Here is a 20519-nt window from a genome sequence, read left to right on the forward strand (position 1 = left end):
AGCCGGGGGGGCACCGCGACGGATGGTTTTGCACAAGGGATTCGGAGCCTTCAGAGTCAAACCTCCTGGGAAGAGGCCCCTGTCCCAGGCCATGGCTCACCCAGGCTCTCTCTCTCTGGGCTGCCTTCCCCGGAGGCTCCTGGCCGGGCCCAGGCAGTGCTGGGCACTGGTGCTGTCCTGCTGGGTCAGTGCAGCAGGGCCCAGGCCGGGGGGATGTCTGTCTTGATGATGTTGAGGAGGGGCACGAGCGTTCCAGAAGCAAACGGGTGAGGAGACCAAGTGGGTGGGGAAGTGTGGCGCAGTCGTGCAGGGTGGGAAATCTCAGCAGAGGGCCCTGGCCAGGCTGGCTGGGCCGAGAGCAGGGGCTGGAGGCTGCAGAGGCCTGCTGGGTGCTGGCCTTGGGCCACAAGAAGGTCCCAGCCGCAGGTTGGGGCAGAGTGTGGGAAAGGCTGTCAGCAGGAAAGGCTCCTGGGGGCGCCCGCTGACAGCAGGTGAACCTGAGCCAGGTGTGCCCAGGTAGGCAAGAAGGCCAACGGGTCACGGCCTGTGTCAGCAATGGTGTGGGCTGGCAGGAGCAGGGCAGTGCAGGCCCTTTGCAGGGGCACTGGTGAGGCCACAGCTCGAGTGCTGTGTCCAGCCGTGGCCCTGAATTATGGGAAGGACCTTTGAGGGCTGGAGCAGATTGAGGGAAGGAGCTGGGGAGGGGTCTGGACCATGTGTCCCATGAGCAGGGGCTGAGAGAGCCTGGGGGGCTCATCCTGAAGGTGACTTTGTAGGGGGGACCTCCTCCTTCTCGGCAACTGCGTGCCAGGAGGCTGCAGCCAGCTGGGGGTCGGGCTGTGCTCCCAGGGAACCAGGGCCAGGACAAGAGGATGTGGAATCAAAGAAGCACAGAACGGTTGGAAGGGACCCCAAGGATCCTCCAAGTGCAACTCCTGGCCCTGCAATGGAGAGGCCTGTGCTGAGCGTGGCGCTGGGAAAGGCCAGTGTCCACAAAGGAGACAGGGGAGTGCTGCAAGAGTCGCCTGTATGCGAGTGCAGGGAGAGCGTGGGCTGAGCCATCATACCCCATGGGTGGGCTCTGTCTCAAGTGTTTGGAGGACACAGGCTCCTTTTCACCTGAACTCCTGAGCGCATTGTGCCCTCCTCCTTTGCCCAGTGCTGCTGGCCTAGGCAGGTGCAGCCTTCCCGAAGGGCCTAGTCCATATTGCCCCTGGAACATGTCGAGACATCCCAGCCTTGTCATACATGGGATGACCACTCAAATGAGGAGCTTGAAGCCCAGCCTGGGCTGAGAAGTTCATTATTTCAAGCCGATGAAGCCTGGGCGTTTTGCCCTAAAGTCCTGAAGTTCAGCCTGGGCTCGGCTCTGCAACAAAGTTGCACAGTTTGATGTTCGGGAAGATCCCGGCAGCCATTCCTGCAGCCCGACTTCTTTGTGACATCATTGCCACCCATTGCTCCTTTCCCAGGCAACGGCCTTGTGACATCACAACCTTTGGGGACAGCGCGGCCGTTGATCAGTGTGCCCGGCCCGTTGCTGTGGCCAGAGCCCAGGCAGACGTCGGCTGGGAAGGACGCACAGAGCCTGGCAGAGGTGGCAGCTCGTCCGTCAGCAGCAGCATGCTCAGCCATCTGCTCTCCGCGCTGCTGCAGGTCGCGGTGCTGCTGCTCCTGGTGCGGCCACTGGAGCCTTCCAGCCACCCCGCTGCTGTGGAGGCAGGGAGCTGGGACGTGCTTCCCCAGGCCCCGGAAGAAGAGGACGTGGCGCCTATGAGGGACGTCTGGTTGGTCCTGGAGGCGCTGCCGTTTGTCTTCGGGGCTTTGGGCCTGCTGCTGAGGACCGGCAAGTTCGGCTGGGTCCTCGGCAAGTGGCTCTGGAGACGCTGGGGAGAGGTGAGCGAGGGGCTCAGGCAGGTGGGACGGTGCTGGGGGCCAGGAGTGGCCAAGGCCTTGGGCCAGGAGGGTGTGGGGCGAGGGCTGAGGGTCCCCATGGGGGAGCAGAGCTGGGCAGCCCCGAGGCTGCTGGGCCCCTGGGGCAGCCCTCGGGCCAAGGCGCACAGGCCGAGCGGGGCTGAGGCCACTGCCGGGCAGCAATGGGGCTCAGGCTGAGCCCCAGGGAGCCCCGGCAGAGGCCATTGCCGGAGCTCTTCTTGCTGCAGCCTGTGCCCGGGGCGGCCCAGCCAGGCCCCAGGCTCTCTTTGGCACGAGAGGCCAAAGGCAGCGCCACAGGGCTCAGCAGCCTCCGGCAGTCCCTTCTGCCCCTTGCATCGAGCTCACTGTGCTGTGTCTTGCAGGACAAGAGCCAGAGCGCCTCGGCCTCTGCACGCGCGAGCTGCCAGGGCCACGGCTGCTCCAAGAAGCTGCTGCGGCTGCTGCTGCAGAACCGTGCCCTGATGAGGCGCTGCCTGCGCCAGAGCTCCCGGCAGAGGCCAGTGCCGAGAAGGAAGAGGCGAAGACCACCTGGCACTTGGAAGAGGAGAAGAATCCACTTCTCGCCTCTCCTCTGAGTCTCCAGCTCCAGCTCCACTCTGGGCTCGCTGGACAGGGCAGGGAACGTATGACCAGTGCCGAGCCTGGGCACTGGGATGTTCCCGCCCAATAGTTTTAGGCCCCCCCTGTTTTTATATAGGCTTAGGAACCCCTTAGTTGTTAGAAGAATAGGTTTCCCCGAAGATTTCTCCACCCCCAGTTGAAGATTTTTCAAGAGTTCCCGTTTAGGTTTTTTAGGGATAGGCTTCCCAGCAACGTTCTCAGCCGCTAGTTGAAGCTGGGAAGACTAGTCTAGTTCAATAAAGTTCCTGTTTTCTGTACTTTGCTGTGTTTGCTTCAGGTTACCTATGAGCTGGGGGGGCACCGCGACGGATGGTTTTGCACAAGGGCTTCGGAGCCTTTGGAGTCAAACCTCCTGGGAAGAGGCCCCTGTCCCAGGCCATGGCTCACCCAGGCTCTCTCTCTCTGGGCTGCCTTCCCCGGAGGCTCCTGGCCGGGCCCAGGCAGTGCTGGGCACTGGTGCTGTCCTGCTGGGCCAGTGCAGCAGGGCCCAGGCCGGTGGGATGTCTGTCTGGATGATGTTGAGGAGGGGCACGAGTGTTCCAGAAGCAAATGGGTGAGGAGACCAAGTGGGGTGGGAGTGTGGCGTGCCGCAGGGTGGGAAATCTCAGCAGAGGGCCCTGGCCAGGCTGGCTGGGCCGAGAGCAGGGGCTGGAGGCTGCAGAGGCCCAAGTGCTGGGTGCTGGCCTTGGGCCACAAGAAGGCCCTGCAGCCGCAGGTTGGGGCAGAGTGTGGAAAGGCTGCCGGCAGGAAAGGCCCTGGGGGCGCCGCTGGACAGCAGGTGAACCTGAGCCAGGTGTGCCCAGGTAGGCAAGAAGGCCAACGGCCGCTGGCCTGTGTCAGCAATGGTGTGGCTGGCAGGAGCAGGGCAGTGCTTGCGGCCCTTTGCAGGGCACTGGTGAGGCCACAGCTCGAGTGCTGTGTCCAGCCGTGGGCCCTGAATTGCGGAAGGACCTTGAGGGGCTGGAGCAGATTGAGGGAAGGGAGCTGGGGAGGGGTCTGGACCATGTGTCCCATGAGCAGGGGCTGAGAGAGCCTGGGGGGCTCATCCTGAAGGAGACTTTGTAGGGGGGACCTCCTCCTTCTCGGCAACTGCGTGCCAGGAGGCTGCAGCCAGCTGGGGGTCGGGCTGTGCTCCCAGGGAACCAGGGCCAGGACAAGAGGATGTGGAATCAAAGAAGCACAGAACGGTTGGAAGGGACCCCAAGGATCCTCCAAGTGCAACTCCTGGCCCTGCAATGGAGCGGCCTGTGCTGAGCGTGGCGCTGGGAAAGGCCAGTGTCCACAAAGGAGACAGGGGAGTGCTGCAAGAGTCGCCTGTATGCGAGTGCAGGGAGAGCGTGGGCTGAGCCATCATACCCCATGGGTGGGCTCTGTCTCAAGTGTTTGGAGGACACAGGCTCCTTTTCACCTGAACTCCTGAGCGCATTGTGCCCTCCTCCTTTGCTCAGTGCTGCTGGCCTAGGCAGGTGCAGCCTTCCCGAAGGGCCTAGTCCATATTGCCCCTGGAACATGTCGAGACATCCCAGCCTTGTCATGCATGGGTGACCACTCAAATGAGGAGCTTGAAGCCCAGCCTGGGCTGAGAAGTTGATTATTTCAAGCCGATGAAGCCTGGGCATTTTGCCCTAAAGTCCTGAAGTTCAGCCTGGGCTCGGCTCTGCAACAAAGTTGCACAGTTTGATGTTCGGGAAGATCCCGGCAGCCATTCCTGCAGCCCGACTTCTTTGTGACATCATTGCCACCCATTGCTCCTGTCCCAGGCAACGGCCTTGTGACATCACAGCCTTTGGGGACAGCGCGGCCGTTGATCAGTGTGCCCAGCCCGTTGCTGTGGCCAGAGCCCAGGCAGACGTCGGCTGGGAAGGACGCACAGAGCCTGTCAGAGGTGGCAGCTCGTCCGTCAGCAGCAGCATGCTCAGCCATCTGCTCTCCGCGCTGCTGCAGGTCGCGGTGCTGCTGCTCCTGGTGCGGCCACTGGAGCCTTCCAGCCACCCCGCTGCTGTGGAGACAGGGAGCTGGGACGTGCTTCCCCAGGCCCCGGAAGAAGAGGACGTGGCGCCTATGAGGGACGTCTGGTTGGTCCTGGAGGCGCTGCCGTTTGTCTTCGGGGCTTTGGGCCTGCTGCTGAGGACCGGCAAGTTCGGCTGGGTCCTCGGCAAGTGGCTCTGGAGACGCTGGGGAGAGGTGAGCGAGGGGCTCAGGCAGGTGGGACGGTGCTGGGGGCCAGGAGTGGCCAAGGCCTTGGGCCAGGAGGGTGTGGGGCGAGGGCTGAGGGTCCCCGTGGGGGAGCAGAGCTGGGCAGCCCCGAGGCTGCTGGGCCCCTGGGGCAGCCCTCGGGCCAAGGCGCACAGGCCGAGCGGGGCTGAGGCCATTGGCGGGCAGCAATGGGGCTCAGGCTGAGCCCCAGGGAGCCCCGGCAGAGGCCATTGCCGGAGCTCTTCTTGCTGCAGCCTGTGCCCGGGGCAGCCCAGCCAGGCCCCAGGCTCTCTTTGGCACGAGAGGCCAAAGGCAGCGCCACAGGGCTCAGCAGCCTCCGGCAGTCCCTTCTGCCCCTTGCATCGAGCTCACTGTGCTGTGTCTTGCAGGACAAGAGCCAGAGCGCCTCGGCCTCTGCACGCGCGAGCTGCCAGGGCCACGGCTGCTCCAAGAAGCTGCTGCGGCTGCTGCTGCAGAACCGTGCCCTGATGAGGCGCTGCCTGCGCCAGAGCTCCCGGCAGAGGCCAGTGCCGAGAAGGAAGAGGCGAAGACCACCTGGCACTTGGAAGAGGAGAAGAATCCACTTCTCGCCTCTCCTCTGAGTCTCCAGCTCCAGCTCCACTCTGGGCTCGCTGGACAGGGCAGGGAACGTATGACCAGTGCCGAGCCTGGGCACTGGGATGTTCCCGCCCAATAGTTTTAGGCCCCCCCTGTTTTTATATAGGCTTAGGAACCCCTTAGTTGTTAGAAGAATAGGTTTCCCCGAAGATTTCTCCACCCCCAGTTGAAGATTTTTCAAGAGTTCCCGTTTAGGTTTTTTAGGGATAGGCTTCCCAGCAACGTTCTCAGCCGCTAGTTGAAGCTGGGAAGACTAGTCTAGTTCAATAAAGTTCCTGTTTTCTGTACTTTGCTGTGTTTGCTTCAGGTTACCTATGAGCCGGGGGGGCACCGCGACGGATGGTTTTGCACAAGGGCTTCGGAGCCTTCGGAGTCAAACCTCCTGGGAAGAGGCCCCTGTCCCAGGCCATGGCTCACCCAGGCTCTCTCTCTCTGGGCTGCCTTCCCCGGAGGCTCCTGGCCGGGCCCAGGCAGTGCTGGGCACTGGTGCTGTCCTGCTGGGTCAGTGCAGCAGGGCCCAGGCCGGTGGGATGTCTGTCTTGATGATGTTGAGGAGGGGCACGAGCGTTCCAGAAGCAAACGGGTGAGGAGACCAAGTGGGGTGGGAGTGTGGCGTGCCGCAGGGTGGGAAATCTCAGCAGAGGGCCCTGGCCAGGCTGGCTGGGCCGAGAGCAGGGGCTGGAGGCTGCAGAGGCCCAAGTGCTGGGTGCTGGCCTTGGGCCACAAGAAGGCCCTGCAGCCGCAGGTTGGGGCAGAGTGTGGAAAGGCTGCCGGCAGGAAAGGCCCTGGGGGCGCCGCTGGACAGCAGGTGAACCTGAGCCAGGTGTGCCCAGGTAGGCAAGAAGGCCAACGGCCGCTGGCCTGTGTCAGCAATGGTGTGGCTGGCAGGAGCAGGGCAGTGCTTGCGGCCCTTTGCAGGGCACTGGTGAGGCCACAGCTCGAGTGCTGTGTCCAGCCGTGGGCCCTGAATTGCGGAAGGACCTTGAGGGGCTGGAGCAGATTGAGGGAAGGGAGCTGGGGAGGGGTCTGGAGCATGTGTCCCATGAGCAGGGGCTGAGAGAGCCTGGGGGGCTCATCCTGAAGGAGACTTTGTAGGGGGGACCTCCTCCTTCTCGGCAACTGCGTGCCAGGAGGCTGCAGCCAGCTGGGGGTCGGGCTGTGCTCCCAGGGAACCAGGGCCAGGACAAGAGGATGTGGAATCAAAGAAGCACAGAACGGTTGGAAGGGACCCCAAGGATCCTCCAAGTGCAACTCCTGGCCCTTCAATGGAGCGGCCTGTGCTGAGCGTGGCGCTGGGAAAGGCCAGTGTCCACAAAGGAGACAGGGGAGTGCTGCAAGAGTCGCCTGTATGCGAGTGCAGGGAGAGCGTGGGCTGAGCCATCATACCCCATGGGTGGGCTCTGTCTCAAGTGTTTGGAGGACACAGGCTCCTTTTCACCTGAACTCCTGAGCGCATTGTGCCCTCCTCCTTTGCTCAGTGCTGCTGGCCTAGGCAGGTGCAGCCTTCCCGAAGGGCCTAGTCCATATTGCCCCTGGAACATGTCGAGACATCCCAGCCTTGTCATGCATGGGTGACCACTCAAATGAGGAGCTTGAAGCCCAGCCTGGGCTGAGAAGTTGATTATTTCAAGCCGATGAAGCCTGGGCATTTTGCCCTAAAGTCCTGAAGTTCAGCCTGGGCTCGGCTCTGCAACAAAGTTGCACAGTTTGATGTTAGGGAAGATCCCGGCAGCCATTCCTGCAGCCCGACTTCTTTGTGACATCATTGCCACCCATTGCTCCTGTCCCAGGCAACGGCCTTGTGACATCACAGCCTTTGGGGACAGCGCGGCCGTTGATCAGTGTGCCCAGCCCGTTGCTGTGGCCAGAGCCCAGGCAGACGTCGGCTGGGAAGGACGCACAGAGCCTGTCAGAGGTGGCAGCTCGTCCGTCAGCAGCAGCATGCTCAGCCATCTGCTCTCCGCGCTGCTGCAGGTCGCGGTGCTGCTGCTCCTGGTGCGGCCACTGGAGCCTTCCAGCCACCCCGCTGCTGTGGAGGCAGGGAGCTGGGACGTGCTTCCCCAGGCCCCGGAAGAAGAGGACGTGGCGCCTATGAGGGACGTCTGGTTGGTCCTGGAGGCGCTGCCGTTTGTCTTCGGGGCTTTGGGCCTGCTGCTGAGGACCGGCAAGTTCGGCTGGGTCCTCGGCAAGTGGCTCTGGAGACGCTGGGGAGAGGTGAGCGAGGGGCTCAGGCAGGTGGGACGGTGCTGGGGGCCAGGAGTGGCCAAGGCCTTGGGCCAGGAGGGTGTGGGGCGAGGGCTGAGGGTCCCCATGGGGGAGCAGAGCTGGGCAGCCCCGAGGCTGCTGGGCCCCTGGGGCAGCCCTCGGGCCAAGGCGCACAGGCTGAGCGGGGCTGAGGCCATTGGCGGGCAGCAATGGGGCTCAGGCTGAGCCCCAGGGAGCCCCGGCAGAGGCCATTGCCGGAGCTCTTCTTGCTGCAGCCTGTGCCCGGGGCAGCCCAGCCAGGCCCCAGGCTCTCTTTGGCACGAGAGGCCAAAGGCAGCGCCACAGGGCTCAGCAGCCTCCGGCAGGCCCTTCTGCCCCTTGCATCGAGCTCACTGTGCTGTGTCTTGCAGGACAAGAGCCAGAGCGCCTCGGCCTCTGCACGCGCGCGCTGCCAGGGCCACGGCTGCTCCAAGAAGCTGCTGCGGCTGCTGCTGCAGAACCGTGCCCTGATGAGGCGCTGCCTGCGCCAGAGCTCCCGGCAGAGGCCAGTGCCGAGAAGGAAGAGGCGAAGACCACCTGGCACTTGGAAGAGGAGAAGAATCCACTTCTCGCCTCTCCTCTGAGTCTCCAGCTCCAGCTCCACTCTGGGCTCGCTGGACAGGGCAGGGAACGTATGACCAGTGCCGAGCCTGGGCACTGGGATGTTCCCGCCCAATAGTTTTAGGCCCCCCCCTGTTTTTATATAGGCTTAGGAACCCCTTAGTTGTTAGTAGAATAGGTTTCCCCGAAGATTTCTCCACCCCCAGTTGAAGATTTTTCAAGAGTTCCCGTTTAGGTTTTTTAGGGATAGGCTTCCCAGCAACGTTCTCAGCCGCTAGTTGAAGCTGGGAAGACTAGTCTAGTTCAATAAAGTTCCTGTTTTCTGTACTTTGCTGTGTTTGCTTCAGGTTACCTATGAGCCGGGGGGGGCACCGCGACGGATGGTTTTGCACAAGGGCTTCGGAGCCTTCAGAGTCAAACCTCCTGGGACGAGGCCCCTGTCCCAGGCCATGGCTCACCCAGGCTCTCTCTCTCTGGGCTGCCTTCCCCGGAGGCTCCTGGCCGGGCCCAGGCAGTGCTGGGCACTGGTGCTGTCCTGCTGGGTCAGTGCAGCAGGGCCCAGGCCGGTGGGATGTCTGTCTTGATGATGTTGAGGAGGGGCACGAGTGTTCCAGAAGCAAACGGGTGAGGAGACCAAGTGGGGTGGGAGTGTGGCGTGCCGCAGGGTGGGAAATCTCAGCAGAGGGCCCTGGCCAGGCTGGCTGGGCCGAGAGCAGGGGCTGGAGGCTGCAGAGGCCAAGTGCTGGGTGCTGGCCTTGGGCCACAAGAAGGTCCTGCAGCCGCAGGTTGGGGCAGAGTGTGGAAAGGCTGCCGGCAGGAAAGGCCCTGGGGGCGCCGCTGGACAGCAGGTGAACCTGAGCCAGGTGTGCCCAGGTAGGCAAGAAGGCCAACGGCCGCTGGCCTGTGTCAGCAATGGTGTGGCTGGCAGGAGCAGGGCAGTGCTTGCGGCCCTTTGCAGGGCACTGGTGAGGCCACAGCTCGAGTGCTGTGTCCAGCCGTGGGCCCTGAATTGCGGAAGGACCTTGAGGGGCTGGAGCAGATTGAGGGAAGGGAGCTGGGGAGGGGTCTGGAGCATGTGTCCCATGAGCAGGGGCTGAGAGAGCCTGGGGGGCTCATCCTGAAGGAGACTTTGTAGGGGGGACCTCCTCCTTCTCGGCAACTGCGTGCCAGGAGGCTGCAGCCAGCTGGGGGTCGGGCTGTGCTCCCAGGGAACCAGGGCCAGGACAAGAGGATGTGGAATCAAAGAAGCACAGAACGGTTGGAAGGGACCCCAAGGATCCTCCACGTGCAACTCCTGGCCCTGCAATGGAGAGGCCTGTGCTGAGCGTGGCGCTGGGAAAGGCCAGTGTCCACAAAGGAGACAGGGGAGTGCTGCAAGAGTCGCCTGTATGCGAGTGCAGGGAGAGCGTGGGCTGAGCCATCATACCCCATGGGTGGGCTCTGTCTCAAGTGTTTGGAGGACACAGGCTCCTTTTCACCTGAACTCCTGAGCGCATTGTGCCCTCCTCCTTTGCCCAGTGCTGCTGGCCTAGGCAGGTGCAGCCTTCCCGAAGGGCCTAGTCCATATTGCCCCTGGAACATGTCGAGACATCCCAGCCTTGTCATGCATGGGATGACCACTCAAATGAGGAGCTTGAAGCCCAGCCTGGGCTGAGAAGTTGATTATTTCAAGCCGATGAAGCCTGGGCATTTTGCCCTAAAGTCCTGAAGTTCAGCCTGGGCTCGGCTCTGCAACAAAGTTGCACAGTTTGATGTTCGGGAAGATCCCGGCAGCCATTCCTGCAGCCCGACTTCTTTGTGACATCATTGCCACCCATTGCTCCTGTCCCAGGCAATGGCCTTGTGACATCACAGCCTTTGGGGACAGCGCGGCCGTTGATCAGTGTGCCCGGCCCGTTGCTGTGGCCAGAGCCCAGGCAGACGTCGGCTGGGAAGGACGCACAGAGCCTGTCAGAGGTGGCAGCTCGTCCGTCAGCAGCAGCATGCTCAGCCATCTGCTCTCCGCGCTGCTGCAGGTCGCGGTGCTGCTGCTCCTGGTGCGGCCACTGGAGCCTTCCAGCCACCCCGCTGCTGTGGAGGCAGGGAGCTGGGACGTGCTTCCCCAGGCCCCGGAAGAAGAGGACGTGGCGCCTATGAGGGACGTCTGGTTGGTCCTGGAGGCGCTGCCGTTTGTCTTCGGGGCTTTGGGCCTGCTGCTGAGGACCGGCAAGTTCGGCTGGGTCCTCGGCAAGTGGCTCTGGAGACGCTGGGGAGAGGTGAGCGAGGGGCTCAGGCAGGTGGGACGGTGCTGGGGGCCAGGAGTGGCCAAGGCCTTGGGCCAGGAGGGTGTGGGGCGAGGGCTGAGGGTCCCCGTGGGGGAGCAGAGCTGGGCAGCCCCGAGGCTGCTGAGCCCCTGGGGCAGCCCTCGGGCCAAGGCGCACAGGCCGAGCGGGGCTGAGGCCATTGCCGGGCAGCAATGGGGCCCAGGCTGAGCCCCAGGGAGCCCCGGCAGAGGCTGCGGCCGGAGCTCTTCTTGCTGCAGCCCGTGCCCGGGGCAGCCCAGCCAGGCCCCAGGCTCTCTTTGGCACGAGAGGCCAAAGGCAGCGCCACAGGGCTCAGCAGCCTCCGGCAGGCCCTTCTGCCCCTTGCATCGAGCTCACTGTGCTGTGTCTTGCAGGACAAGAGCCAGAGCGCCTCGGCCTCTGCACGCGCGAGCTGCCAGGGCCACGGCTGCTCCAAGAAGCTGCTGCGGCTGCTGCTGCAGAACCGTGCCCTGATGAGGCGCTGCCTGCGCCCGAGCTCCCGGCAGAGGCCAGTGCCGAGAAGGAAGAGGCGAAGACCACCTGGCACTTGGAAGAGGAGAAGAATCCACTTCTCGCCTCTCCTCAGAGTCTCCAGCTCCAGCTCCACTCTGGGCTCGCTGGACAGGGCAGGGAACGTATGACCAGTGCCGAGCCTGGGCACTGGGATGTTCCCGCCCAATAGTTTTAGGCCCCCCCTGTTTTTATATAGGCTTAGGAACCCCGTAGTTGTTAGTAGAATAGGTTTCCCCGAAGATTTCTCCACCCGCAGTTGAAGATTTTTCAAGAGTTCCCGTTTAGGTTTTTTAGGGATAGGCTTCCCAGCAACGTTCTCAGCAGCTAGTTGAAGCTGGGAAGACTAGTCTAGTTCAATAAAGTTCCTGTTTTCTGTACTTTGCTGTGTTTGCTTCAGGTTACCTATGAGCCGGGGGGGCACCGCGACGGATGGTTTTGCACAAGGGCTTCGGAGCCTTCAGAGTCAAACCTCCTGGGAAGAGGCCCCTGTCCCAGGCCATGGCTCACCCAGGCTCTCTCTCTCTGGGCTGCCTTCCCCGGAGGCTCCTGGCCGGGCCCAGGCAGTGCTGGGCACTGGTGCTGTCCTGCTGGGCCAGTGCAGCAGGGCCCAGGCCGGTGGGATGTCTGTCTTGATGATGTTGAGGAGGGGCACGAGTGTTCCAGAAGCAAATGGGTGAGGAGACCAAGTGGGGTGGGAGTGTGGCGTGCCGCAGGGTGGGAAATCTCAGCAGAGGGCCCTGGCCAGGCTGGCTGGGCCGAGAGCAGGGGCTGGAGGCTGCAGAGGCCCAAGTGCTGGGTGCTGGCCTTGGGCCACAAGAAGGCCCTGCAGCCGCAGGTTGGGGCAGAGTGTGGAAAGGCTGCCGGCAGGACAGGCCCTGGGGGCGCCGCTGGACAGCAGGTGAACCTGAGCCAGGTGTGCCCAGGTAGGCAAGAAGGCCAACGGCCGCTGGCCTGTGTCAGCAATGGTGTGGCTGGCAGGAGCAGGGCAGTGCTTGCAGCCCTTTGCAGGGCACTGGTGAGGCCACAGCTCGAGTGCTGTGTCCAGCCGTGGGCCCTGAATTGCGGAAGGACCTTGAGGGGCTGGAGCAGATTGAGGGAAGGGAGCTGGGGAGGGGTCTGGAGCATGTGTCCCATGAGCAGGGGCTGAGAGAGCCTGGGGGGCTCATCCTGAAGGAGACTTTGTAGGGGGGACCTCCTCCTTCTCGGCAACTGCGTGCCAGGAGGCTGCAGCCAGCTGGGGGTCGGGCTGTGCTCCCAGGGAACCAGGGCCAGGACAAGAGGATGTGGAATCAAAGAAGCACAGAACGGTTGGAAGGGACCCCAAGGATCCTCCAAGTGCAACTCCTGGCCCTGCAATGGAGAGGCCTGTGCTGAGCGTGGCGCTGGGAAAGGCCAGTGTCCACAAAGGAGACAGGGGAGTGCTGCAAGAGTCGCCTGTATGCGAGTGCAGGGAGAGCGTGGGCTGAGCCATCATACCCCATGGGTGGGCTCTGTCTCAAGTGTGTGGAGGACACAGGCTCCTTTTCACCTGAACTCCTGAGCGCATTGTGCCCTCCTCCTTTGCCCAGTGCTGCTGGCCTAGGCAGGTGCAGCCTTCCCGAAGGGCCTAGTCCATATTGCCCCTGGAACATGTCGAGACATCCCAGCCTTGTCATGCATGGGTGACCACTCAAATGAGGAGCTTGAAGCCCAGCCTGGGCTGAGAAGTTGATTATTTCAAGCCGATGAAGCCTGGGCATTTTGCCCTAAAGTCCTGAAGTTCAGCCTGGGCTCGGCTCTGCAACAAAGTTGCACAGTTTGATGTTCGGGAAGATCCCGGCAGCCATTCCTGCAGCCCGACTTCTTTGTGACATCATTGCCACCCATTGCTCCTGTCCCAGGCAACGGCCTTGTGACATCACAGCCTTTGGGGACAGCGCGGCCGTTGATCAGTGTGCCCGGCCCGTTGCTGTGGCCAGAGCCCAGGCAGACGTCGGCTGGGAAGGACGCACAGAGCCTGGCAGAGGTGGCGGCTCGTCCGTCAGCAGCAGCATGCTCAGCCATCTGCTCTCCGCGCTGCTGCAGGTCGCGGTGCTGCTGCTCCTGGTGCGGCCACTGGAGCCTTCCAGCCACCCCGCTGCTGTGGAGACAGGGAGCTGGGACGTGCTTCCCCAGGCCCCGGAAGAAGAGGACGTGGCGCCTATGAGGGACGTCTGGTTGGTCCTGGAGGCGCTGCCGTTTGTCTTCGGGGCTTTGGGCCTGCTGCTGAGGACCGGCAAGTTCGGCTGGGTCCTCGGCAAGTGGCTCTGGAGACGCTGGGGAGAGGTGAGCGAGGGGCTCAGGCAGGTGGGACGGTGCTGGGGGCCAGGAGTGGCCAAGGCCTTGGGCCAGGAGGGTGTGGGGCGAGGGCTGAGGGTCCCCGTGGGGGAGCAGAGCTGGGCAGCCCCGAGGCTGCTGGGCCCCTGGGGCAGCCCTCGGGCCAAGGCGCACAGGCCGAGCGGGGCTGAGGCCATTGCCGGGCAGCAATGGGGCCCAGGCTGAGCCCCAGGGAGCCCCGGCAGAGGCTGCGGCCGGAGCTCTTCTTGCTGCAGCCTGTGCCCGGGGCAGCCCAGCCAGGCCCCAGGCTCTCTTTGGCACGAGAGGCCAAAGGCAGCGCCACAGGGCTCAGCAGCCTCTGGCAGGCCCTTCTGCCCCTTGCATCGAGCTCCCTGTGCTGTGTCTTGCAGGAGAAGAGCCAGAGCGCCTCGGCCTCTGCATGCCCGAGCTGCCAGGGCCACGGCTGCTCCAAGAAGCTGCTGCGGCTGCTGCTGGAGAACCGTGCCCTGATGAGGCGCTGCCTGCGCCAGAGCTCCCGGCAGAGGCCAGTGCCGAGAAGGAAGAGGCAAAGACCACCTGGCACTTGGAAGAGGAGAAGAATCCACTTCTCGCCTCTCCTCTGAGTCTCCAGCTCCAGCTCCACTCTGGGCTCGCTGGACAGGGCAGGGAACGTATGACCAGTGCCGAGCCTGGGCACTGGGATGTTCCCGCCCAATAGTTTTAGGCCCCCCCTGTTTTTATATAGGCTTAGGAACCCCTTAGTTGTTAGAAGAATAGGTTTCCCCGAAGATTTCTCCACCCCCAGTTGAAGATTTTTCAAGAGTTCCCGTTTAGGTTTTTTAGGGATAGGCTTCCCAGCAACGTTCTCAGCCGCTAGTTGAAGCTGGGAAGACTAGTCTAGTTCAATAAAGTTCCTGTTTTCTGTACTTTGCTGTGTTTGCTTCAGGTTACCTATGAGCCGGGGGGGCACCGCGACGGATGGTTTTGCACAAGGGCTTCGGAGCCTTCGGAGTCAAACCTCCTGGGAAGAGGCCCCTGTCCCAGGCCATGGCTCACCCAGGCTCTCTCTCTCTGGGCTGCCTTCCCCGGAGGCTCCTGGCCGGGCCCAGGCAGTGCTGGGCACTGGTGCTGTCCTGCTGGGTCAGTGCAGCAGGGCCCAGGCCGGTGGGATGTCTGTCTTGATGATGTTGAGGAGGGGCACGAGCGTTCCAGAAGCAAACGGGTGAGGAGACCAAGTGGGGTGGGAGTGTGGCGTGCCGCAGGGTGGGAAATCTCAGCAGAGGGCCCTGGCCAGGCTGGCTGGGCCGAGAGCAGGGGCTGGAGGCTGCAGAGGCCCAAGTGCTGGGTGCTGGCCTTGGGCCACAAGAAGGCCCTGCAGCCGCAGGTTGGGGCAGAGTGTGGAAAGGCTGCCGGCAGGAAAGGCCCTGGGGGCGCCGCTGGACAGCAGGTGAACCTGAGCCAGGTGTGCCCAGGTAGGCAAGAAGGCCAACGGCCGCTGGCCTGTGTCAGCAATGGTGTGGCTGGCAGGAGCAGGGCAGTGCTTGCGGCCCTTTGCAGGGCACTGGAGAGGCCACAGCTCGAGTGCTGTGTCCAGCCGTGGGCCCTGAATTGCGGAAGGACCTTGAGGGGCTGGAGCAGATTGAGGGAAGGGAGCTGGGGAGGGGTCTGGAGCATGTGTCCCATGAGCAGGGGCTGAGAGAGCCTGGGGGGCTCATCCTGAAGGAGACTTTGTAGGGGGGACCTCCTCCTTCTCGGCACCTGCGTGCCAGGAGGCTGCAGCCAGCTGGGGGTCGGGCTGTGCTCCCAGGGAACCAGGGCCAGGACAAGAGGATGTGGAATCAAAGAAGCACAGAACGGTTGGAAGGGACCCCAAGGATCCTCCAAGTGCAACTCCTGGCCCTGCAATGGAGCGGCCTGTGCTGAGCGTGGCGCTGGGAAAGGCCAGTGTCCACAAAGGAGACAGGGGAGTGCTGCAAGAGTCGCCTGTATGCGAGTGCAGGGAGAGCGTGGGCTGAGCCATCATACCCCATGGGTGGGCTCTGTCTCAAGTGTTTGGAGGACACAGGCTCCTTTTCACCTGAACTCCTGAGCGCATTGTGCCCTCCTCCTTTGCCCAGTGCTGCTGGCCTAGGCAGGTGCAGCCTTCCCGAAGGGCCTAGTCCATATTGCCCCTGGAACATGTCGAGACATCCCAGCCTTGTCATGCATGGGATGACCACTCAAATGAGGAGCTTGAAGCCCAGCCTGGGCTGAGAAGTTGATTATTTCAAGCCGATGAAGCCTGGGCATTTTGCCCTAAAGTCCTGAACTTCAGCCTGGGCTCGGCTCTGCAAACAAAGTTGCACAGTTTGACGTTCGGGAAGATCCCGGCAGCCATTCCTGCAGCCCGACTTCTTTGTGACATCATTGCCACCCATTGCTCCTGTCCCAGGCAACGGCCTTGTGACATCACAGCCTTTGGGGACAGCGCGGCCGTTGATCAGTGTGCCCGGCCCGTTGCTGTGGCCAGAGCCCAGGCAGACGTCGGCTGGGAAGGACGCACAGAGCCTGGCAGAGGTGGCAGCTCGTCCGTCAGCAACAGCATGCTCAGCCATCTGCTCTCCGCGCTGCTGCAGGTCGCGGTGCTGCTGCTCCTGGTGCGGCCACTGGAGCCTTCCAGCCACCCCGCTGCTGTGGAGACAGGGAGCTGGGACGTGCTTCCCCAGGCCCCGGAAGAAGAGGACGTGGCGCCTATGAGGGACGTCTGGTTGGTCCTGGAGGCGCTGCCGTTTGTCTTCGGGGCTTGGGGCCTGCTGCTGAGGACCGGCAAGTTCGGCTGGGTCCTCGGCAAGTGGCTCTGGAGACGCTGGGGAGAGGTGAGCGAGGGGCTCAGGCAGGTGGGACGGTGCTGGGGGCCAGGAGTGGCCAAGGCCTTGGGCCAGGAGGGGGTGGGGCGAGGGCTGAGGGTCCCCATGGGGGAGCAGAGCTGGGCAGCCCCGAGGCTGCTGGGCCCCTGGGGCAGCCCTCGGGCCAAGGCGCACAGGCCGAGCGGGGCTGAGGCCATTGGCGGGCAGCAATGGGGCTCAGGCTGAGCCCCAGGGAGCCCCGGCAGAGGCCATTGCCGGAGCTCTTCTTGCTGCAGCCTGTGCCCGGGGCAGCCCAGCCAGGCCCCAGGCTCTCTTTGGCACGAGAGGCCAAAGGCAGCGCCACAGGGCTCAGCAGCCTCCGGCAGGCCCTTCTGCCCCTTGCATCGAGCTCACTGTGCTGTGTCTTGCAGGACAAGAGCCAGAGCGCCTCGGCCTCTGCACGCGCGAGCTGCCAGGGCCACGGCTGCTCCAAGAAGCTGCTGCGGCTGCTGCTGCAGAACCGTGCCCTGATGAGGCGCTGCCTGCGCCAGAGCTCCCGGCAGAGGCCAGTGCCGAGAAGGAAGAGGCGAAGACCACCTGGCACTTGGAAGAGGAGAAGAATCCACTTCTCGCCTCTCCTCTGAGTCTCCAGCTCCAGCTCCACTCTGGGCTCGCTGGACAGGGCAGGGAACGTATGACCAGTGCCGAGCCTGGGCACTGGGATGTTCCCGCCCAATAGTTTTAGGCCCCCCCTGTTTTTATATAGGCTTAGGAACCCCTTAGTTGTTAGAAGAATAGGTTTCCCCGAAGATTTCTCCACCCCCAGTTGAAGATTTTTCAAGAGTTCCCGTTTAGGTTTTTTAGGGATAGGCTTCCCAGCAACGTTCTCAGCCGCTAGTTGAAGCTGGGAAGACTAGTCTAGTTCAATAAAGTTCCTGTTTTCTGTACTTTGCTGTGTTTGCTTCAGGTTACCTATGAGCTGGGGGAGCATCGCAATGGATGGTTTTTCGCACGGGCTTTGGGAGAGCATTAACTTCGAGCCTGAGTTTTATAGCAGGTTTTGCAGGGGTATTGAGGGTCGCTCAAGTCATACAGTGGTTAATGTTCTCTTGCCTCTGTCTTCTATGGCAGCATTTTTTTAGTTACCATGGTCCCCCAGAAGCCCCAGGAGCTGTCCAGGTTGCTCAGAGGATGCTTACAGGCCCCTGGGGCTTTCCAGGGATGTGTCAGGAGCATTCCTGGCATACTCAGAGAGACACACAGTATTGCTGGGCTGCAGAAACTGCCACAGAACCTGCTCAGGCCAACCAACATGGCTTTTGCAGCCACTCAGCTGTGCAGCAGAGGCTGATTGATCCTGGGTGCAGCTTTTTAAGAAACTTCTTAAAGGATCTTAATGTCCCGAGTTTGCCCCTACATACATAACCTCAGCAGTTTTCTTGCTGATGCATCGAGGAAGGACAGTGAGAGGGTTTCTGTGCTGACAGTGGTGATCTTGGGTGGACAAAGTTATGAGAGCTGTGATCACAAATCTCTGCAGAAACACTGGATGGAGCAGCCACAGCTCTTCCTGACAGGGTAATCTCTATCTCAGGGTGGATGGAGTTGAAAATCATCTACATGTCAGGCTGATCTGTGGATGTCTGAGGACTTTTTCCAATGCAGTTCAGAGTTTTTCAGTTCTGACTGCCAAAGCTTAGAAAACACACAGACATGACTCTGTAGTGAGCAACCCATGCACATGATTGAAAAAGTAATCAAAAGCAAGCAAGGAGCAATGAATCCTGAAAGAATAAATACTGAAATGAGGTACATTAGGAAATAGGAGATGTGTTTAGAGGCTGTGTTTCTAATGCAAGATAAGCATGAGACAGCAAACTTTGAATAATTCACCAGTTCAATAATGTATCAGCAATCCCACTTGTTCAGGGGATCAAGGAAGAAAGGGAACATTCCCCTGCCGTGCTCTGAGTTACACTCACTAACAGTGAAATATGTGGGGGAAAGCCAAATCTGCAAAATAAATAAAATAAATAAAATAAATTCCACAGCTGAGGTAAACACTACACTGAGAGTTAAGGTAAATGTGATTAATATTTATATATTAATGTTAGGCAGCACAAAGTTGCTGTTGGCAGTGGGGTGGATGTAGCTTTGAACTAAACAGTGACATAGAGAGGAGCAGCCTCTCTGGCAGGAGCTCAGCCTCCATCCATGAAGGATAAACTTTTCTCCCTGCCCACTTCCCATCTCTAGCAACCCACACCTGAAGGGAAATGCACCTCTGCTTGTTCCCTAGACACATGAATTCACTGCCATGGAAACACCTCCCCATTCCACAGTCCACACCCAAGGAATTGGGTTTTTTTTCTCCTCTTCACCAGTACAAAAGTGGAAATTTTCTTGGAACGGAAAGAATACTGGCAATTTTGGTGCAGGTTTCTGTGGCAATGGGTGAGCCATCAGCTGGCACTGCAGGCTTTGAGTACAGTTGGGCATACCTGTCAGGTTCTCAACATATAAATAATCAGCTCCATTCATCTTTCCCTCTGTTGATCCTTTCAGCCATCTTGTCACAGATGAAATGAAGGTTGGGGGTGTTTTTGGGTTTTTGTGGCCAATATATATATTTTCATTCTTCATGTTCTACTGTTCTTTCCCCAGAAGTTTTGGGGTTTTTTTTTTAGTAGAGCTTGGCATTAAAGTTTCTATCACATATTTTTAAGTTAAGTTCTCACATCCTTGCATTACACTACCTGGCAGATAGACCTAAAACAATTCTTCCCCCTCTGTTAACAAGGAATTAGGCTTTGTGAGGAGTTGCTGCTTAATGAGATTCCCATGGGGCAAACACTTGGGGTCAGAGCCACCTGGACCACACTCACCAAGGGTCAGAGATGAAGATGCTCCAAGGGCTGGAGCCCCTCTGCTTTTATCTGGGCTGGGACACAAATGTGCCATTGAAAATATGATCAAATGAGAACACAAGTGATTTTTAGCCTCATTTTCTCTAATGCTTTTTAAATTAGGAATAAAAAAAAATTGCAATGAACAGGCATTCTGCATATTCTTCAAGCACAAAGATCAGAAAACACTCATCTGTGGCTGCCCTGTTGGAGGAAAAAACAGGCAAAAAGTCCTCAGGCTTCTTTTGCATCACTGGAAAATGCTCATTTGAAGCCACTGTATACTTTAATATACTCCTAGTCAACTTTCACATATTGTGGAAAATAAAAATTTTAAAATGAGTGTGGTCATGATGGTGGAGAAAATATGATCTGTTTCTGCTGGGTTGCTTCCCAGCTTCCCTGTTAGATAAGGTTTTAGCTTTACAAATAGCTTGAAAGACTGGGAAGGGAATCTGCCAGATTGTTTGCTCAGAGAGGGGCTGGTGCAAAAAAATCCCAAAAATGGGCAGGGTAGGAAATGATGAGGTTTTCCTTTGGCTGGTTCATGGAGTTGTACAGACACTTCATGCTCTGCTTTTTGCATCCACTTTTGCCTTTTACTTTCAAGTTGGGCACCAATTTTTGCTCTTCCAATCAGAGCCTGCCTTGTTTCCCATCTGGGACATTAATTTTCACCTAAATTCTGTTTTCATGCTGGGCTGCTGCCTTATCCACAGGATCTGAGGTTTCTGTTTGCTGATGAGGGTTGGCTCAGCTTGCAGACTTCTTGGTCTTTGAAGCGGTTCATGAGCAAACTCTTTTCTTCCCACTTTATTTAACTTTAACCTTATCCCTCCAGAGGTGAGGAAAGGAAAATAACCCCTCCCAGGAGAAGAAATGGCCAGGGAAATGACTGGGGGAAGTGAAGTGCTCTTTGTGGGGAAGAACCTGGGAATATCTGAAGGTCTGGGGAAGGAAAATATGCAGGAATGTCACGTTCCCTGTAATTACAGTGCAGAGCAGCTCTCCCTGTTAATGGGCTGGCATTAGAGGAGAGCTGGGTGCCTGGGATAAGCTGCAGCCCATGGATCAAACACCAGGGGTAATAAATCAGCAGCTGCCCTTTGGTTGCCCAGCAGATGAGCAGGAGAAGCTGCTTAGGATGGAAAACACCCCTGAGCAAGGAGATTTCCAGATCCATCTCCATCTGTGTCTGACAGGTCAGGAGAGGAGATTGGCTTCTCATTTATATGCAGTGAAAAACAAAATTATACTCCCACCCTCCATTAGCTCCTTCCAAAGCAAAGTGCCATTTGACCCACCCAAAGCCAGTGCTAAGTGCTGATTTCTCAAAATCTGCCTCATTCCTGGGGGTCCAATTTCAGATGGCACAGCACAGCTTGATTTAAAGCCAGCACAGCCCTGCCAGAGAGCCTGGGAGCTGCAAGTCCAGCTCATTGTCACCACAAGGCACAGGGAATCCAAAAACTGTTGTTTTCTCATCAAATACCCTCACTTGGAAGAGACCTATAATGGATGGT

General features: G+C 59.9%; 3 protein-coding genes and 1 long non-coding RNA gene across 4 annotated transcripts; all 4 read left to right on the top strand.

Annotated features, from left to right (window-relative positions):
• The first annotated feature begins 213 nt into the window (after positions 1-213).
• Positions 214-2813, top strand: LOC146430924 (uncharacterized). The gene is made up of 3 exons (XM_085075329.1): positions 214-266; positions 1473-1896; positions 2298-2813. Exons 1-3 carry the CDS (start codon positions 214-216, stop codon positions 2508-2510), a joined length of 690 nt encoding a protein of 229 aa, XP_084931455.1. The 3' UTR covers positions 2511-2813.
• A 1381-nt stretch (positions 2814-4194) lies between these two features.
• Positions 4195-5657, top strand: LOC146430925 (uncharacterized). The gene is made up of 2 exons (XM_085075341.1): positions 4195-4740; positions 5142-5657. The coding sequence occupies exons 1-2, from the start codon at positions 4237-4239 to the stop codon at positions 5352-5354; spliced, it is 717 nt and encodes a 238-aa protein (XP_084931467.1). The 5' UTR covers positions 4195-4236; the 3' UTR covers positions 5355-5657.
• Positions 5658-12728: 7071 nt separating this feature from the next.
• LOC146430926 (uncharacterized) lies at positions 12729-14191 on the top strand. Its single transcript, XM_085075342.1, has 2 exons — positions 12729-13274; positions 13676-14191. Exons 1-2 carry the CDS (start codon positions 12771-12773, stop codon positions 13886-13888), a joined length of 717 nt encoding a protein of 238 aa, XP_084931468.1. The 5' UTR covers positions 12729-12770; the 3' UTR covers positions 13889-14191.
• A 1869-nt stretch (positions 14192-16060) lies between these two features.
• On the top strand, positions 16061-17037 carry LOC146430927 (uncharacterized). Its single transcript, XR_014855241.1, has 2 exons — positions 16061-16120; positions 16522-17037. It is a non-coding gene; the product is annotated as an uncharacterized LOC146430927 (long non-coding RNA).
• Positions 17038-20519: the final 3482 nt, after the last annotated feature.

Source organism: Lichenostomus cassidix, chromosome 14, assembly GCF_008360975.1.
Source record: "Lichenostomus cassidix isolate B80296 chromosome 14, HeHo_3.0, whole genome shotgun sequence".
Lineage (NCBI taxonomy): Eukaryota > Metazoa > Chordata > Aves > Passeriformes > Meliphagidae > Lichenostomus > Lichenostomus cassidix.

Coding starts and splice junctions, on each gene's coding strand:
- LOC146430924 (XM_085075329.1), top strand. CDS start 214: ATGTCTGTCTTGATGATGTTGAGGAGGGGCACGAGCGTTCCAGAAGCA. Junction 267..1,472: donor AGCGTTCCAGAAGCAAACGG/GTGAGGAGACCA, acceptor CTCCTTTCCCAG/GCAACGGCCTTGTGACATCA. Junction 1,897..2,297: donor TCTGGAGACGCTGGGGAGAG/GTGAGCGAGGGG, acceptor TGTGTCTTGCAG/GACAAGAGCCAGAGCGCCTC.
- LOC146430925 (XM_085075341.1), top strand. CDS start 4,237: ATGTTCGGGAAGATCCCGGCAGCCATTCCTGCAGCCCGACTTCTTTGT. Junction 4,741..5,141: donor TCTGGAGACGCTGGGGAGAG/GTGAGCGAGGGG, acceptor TGTGTCTTGCAG/GACAAGAGCCAGAGCGCCTC.
- LOC146430926 (XM_085075342.1), top strand. CDS start 12,771: ATGTTCGGGAAGATCCCGGCAGCCATTCCTGCAGCCCGACTTCTTTGT. Junction 13,275..13,675: donor TCTGGAGACGCTGGGGAGAG/GTGAGCGAGGGG, acceptor TGTGTCTTGCAG/GAGAAGAGCCAGAGCGCCTC.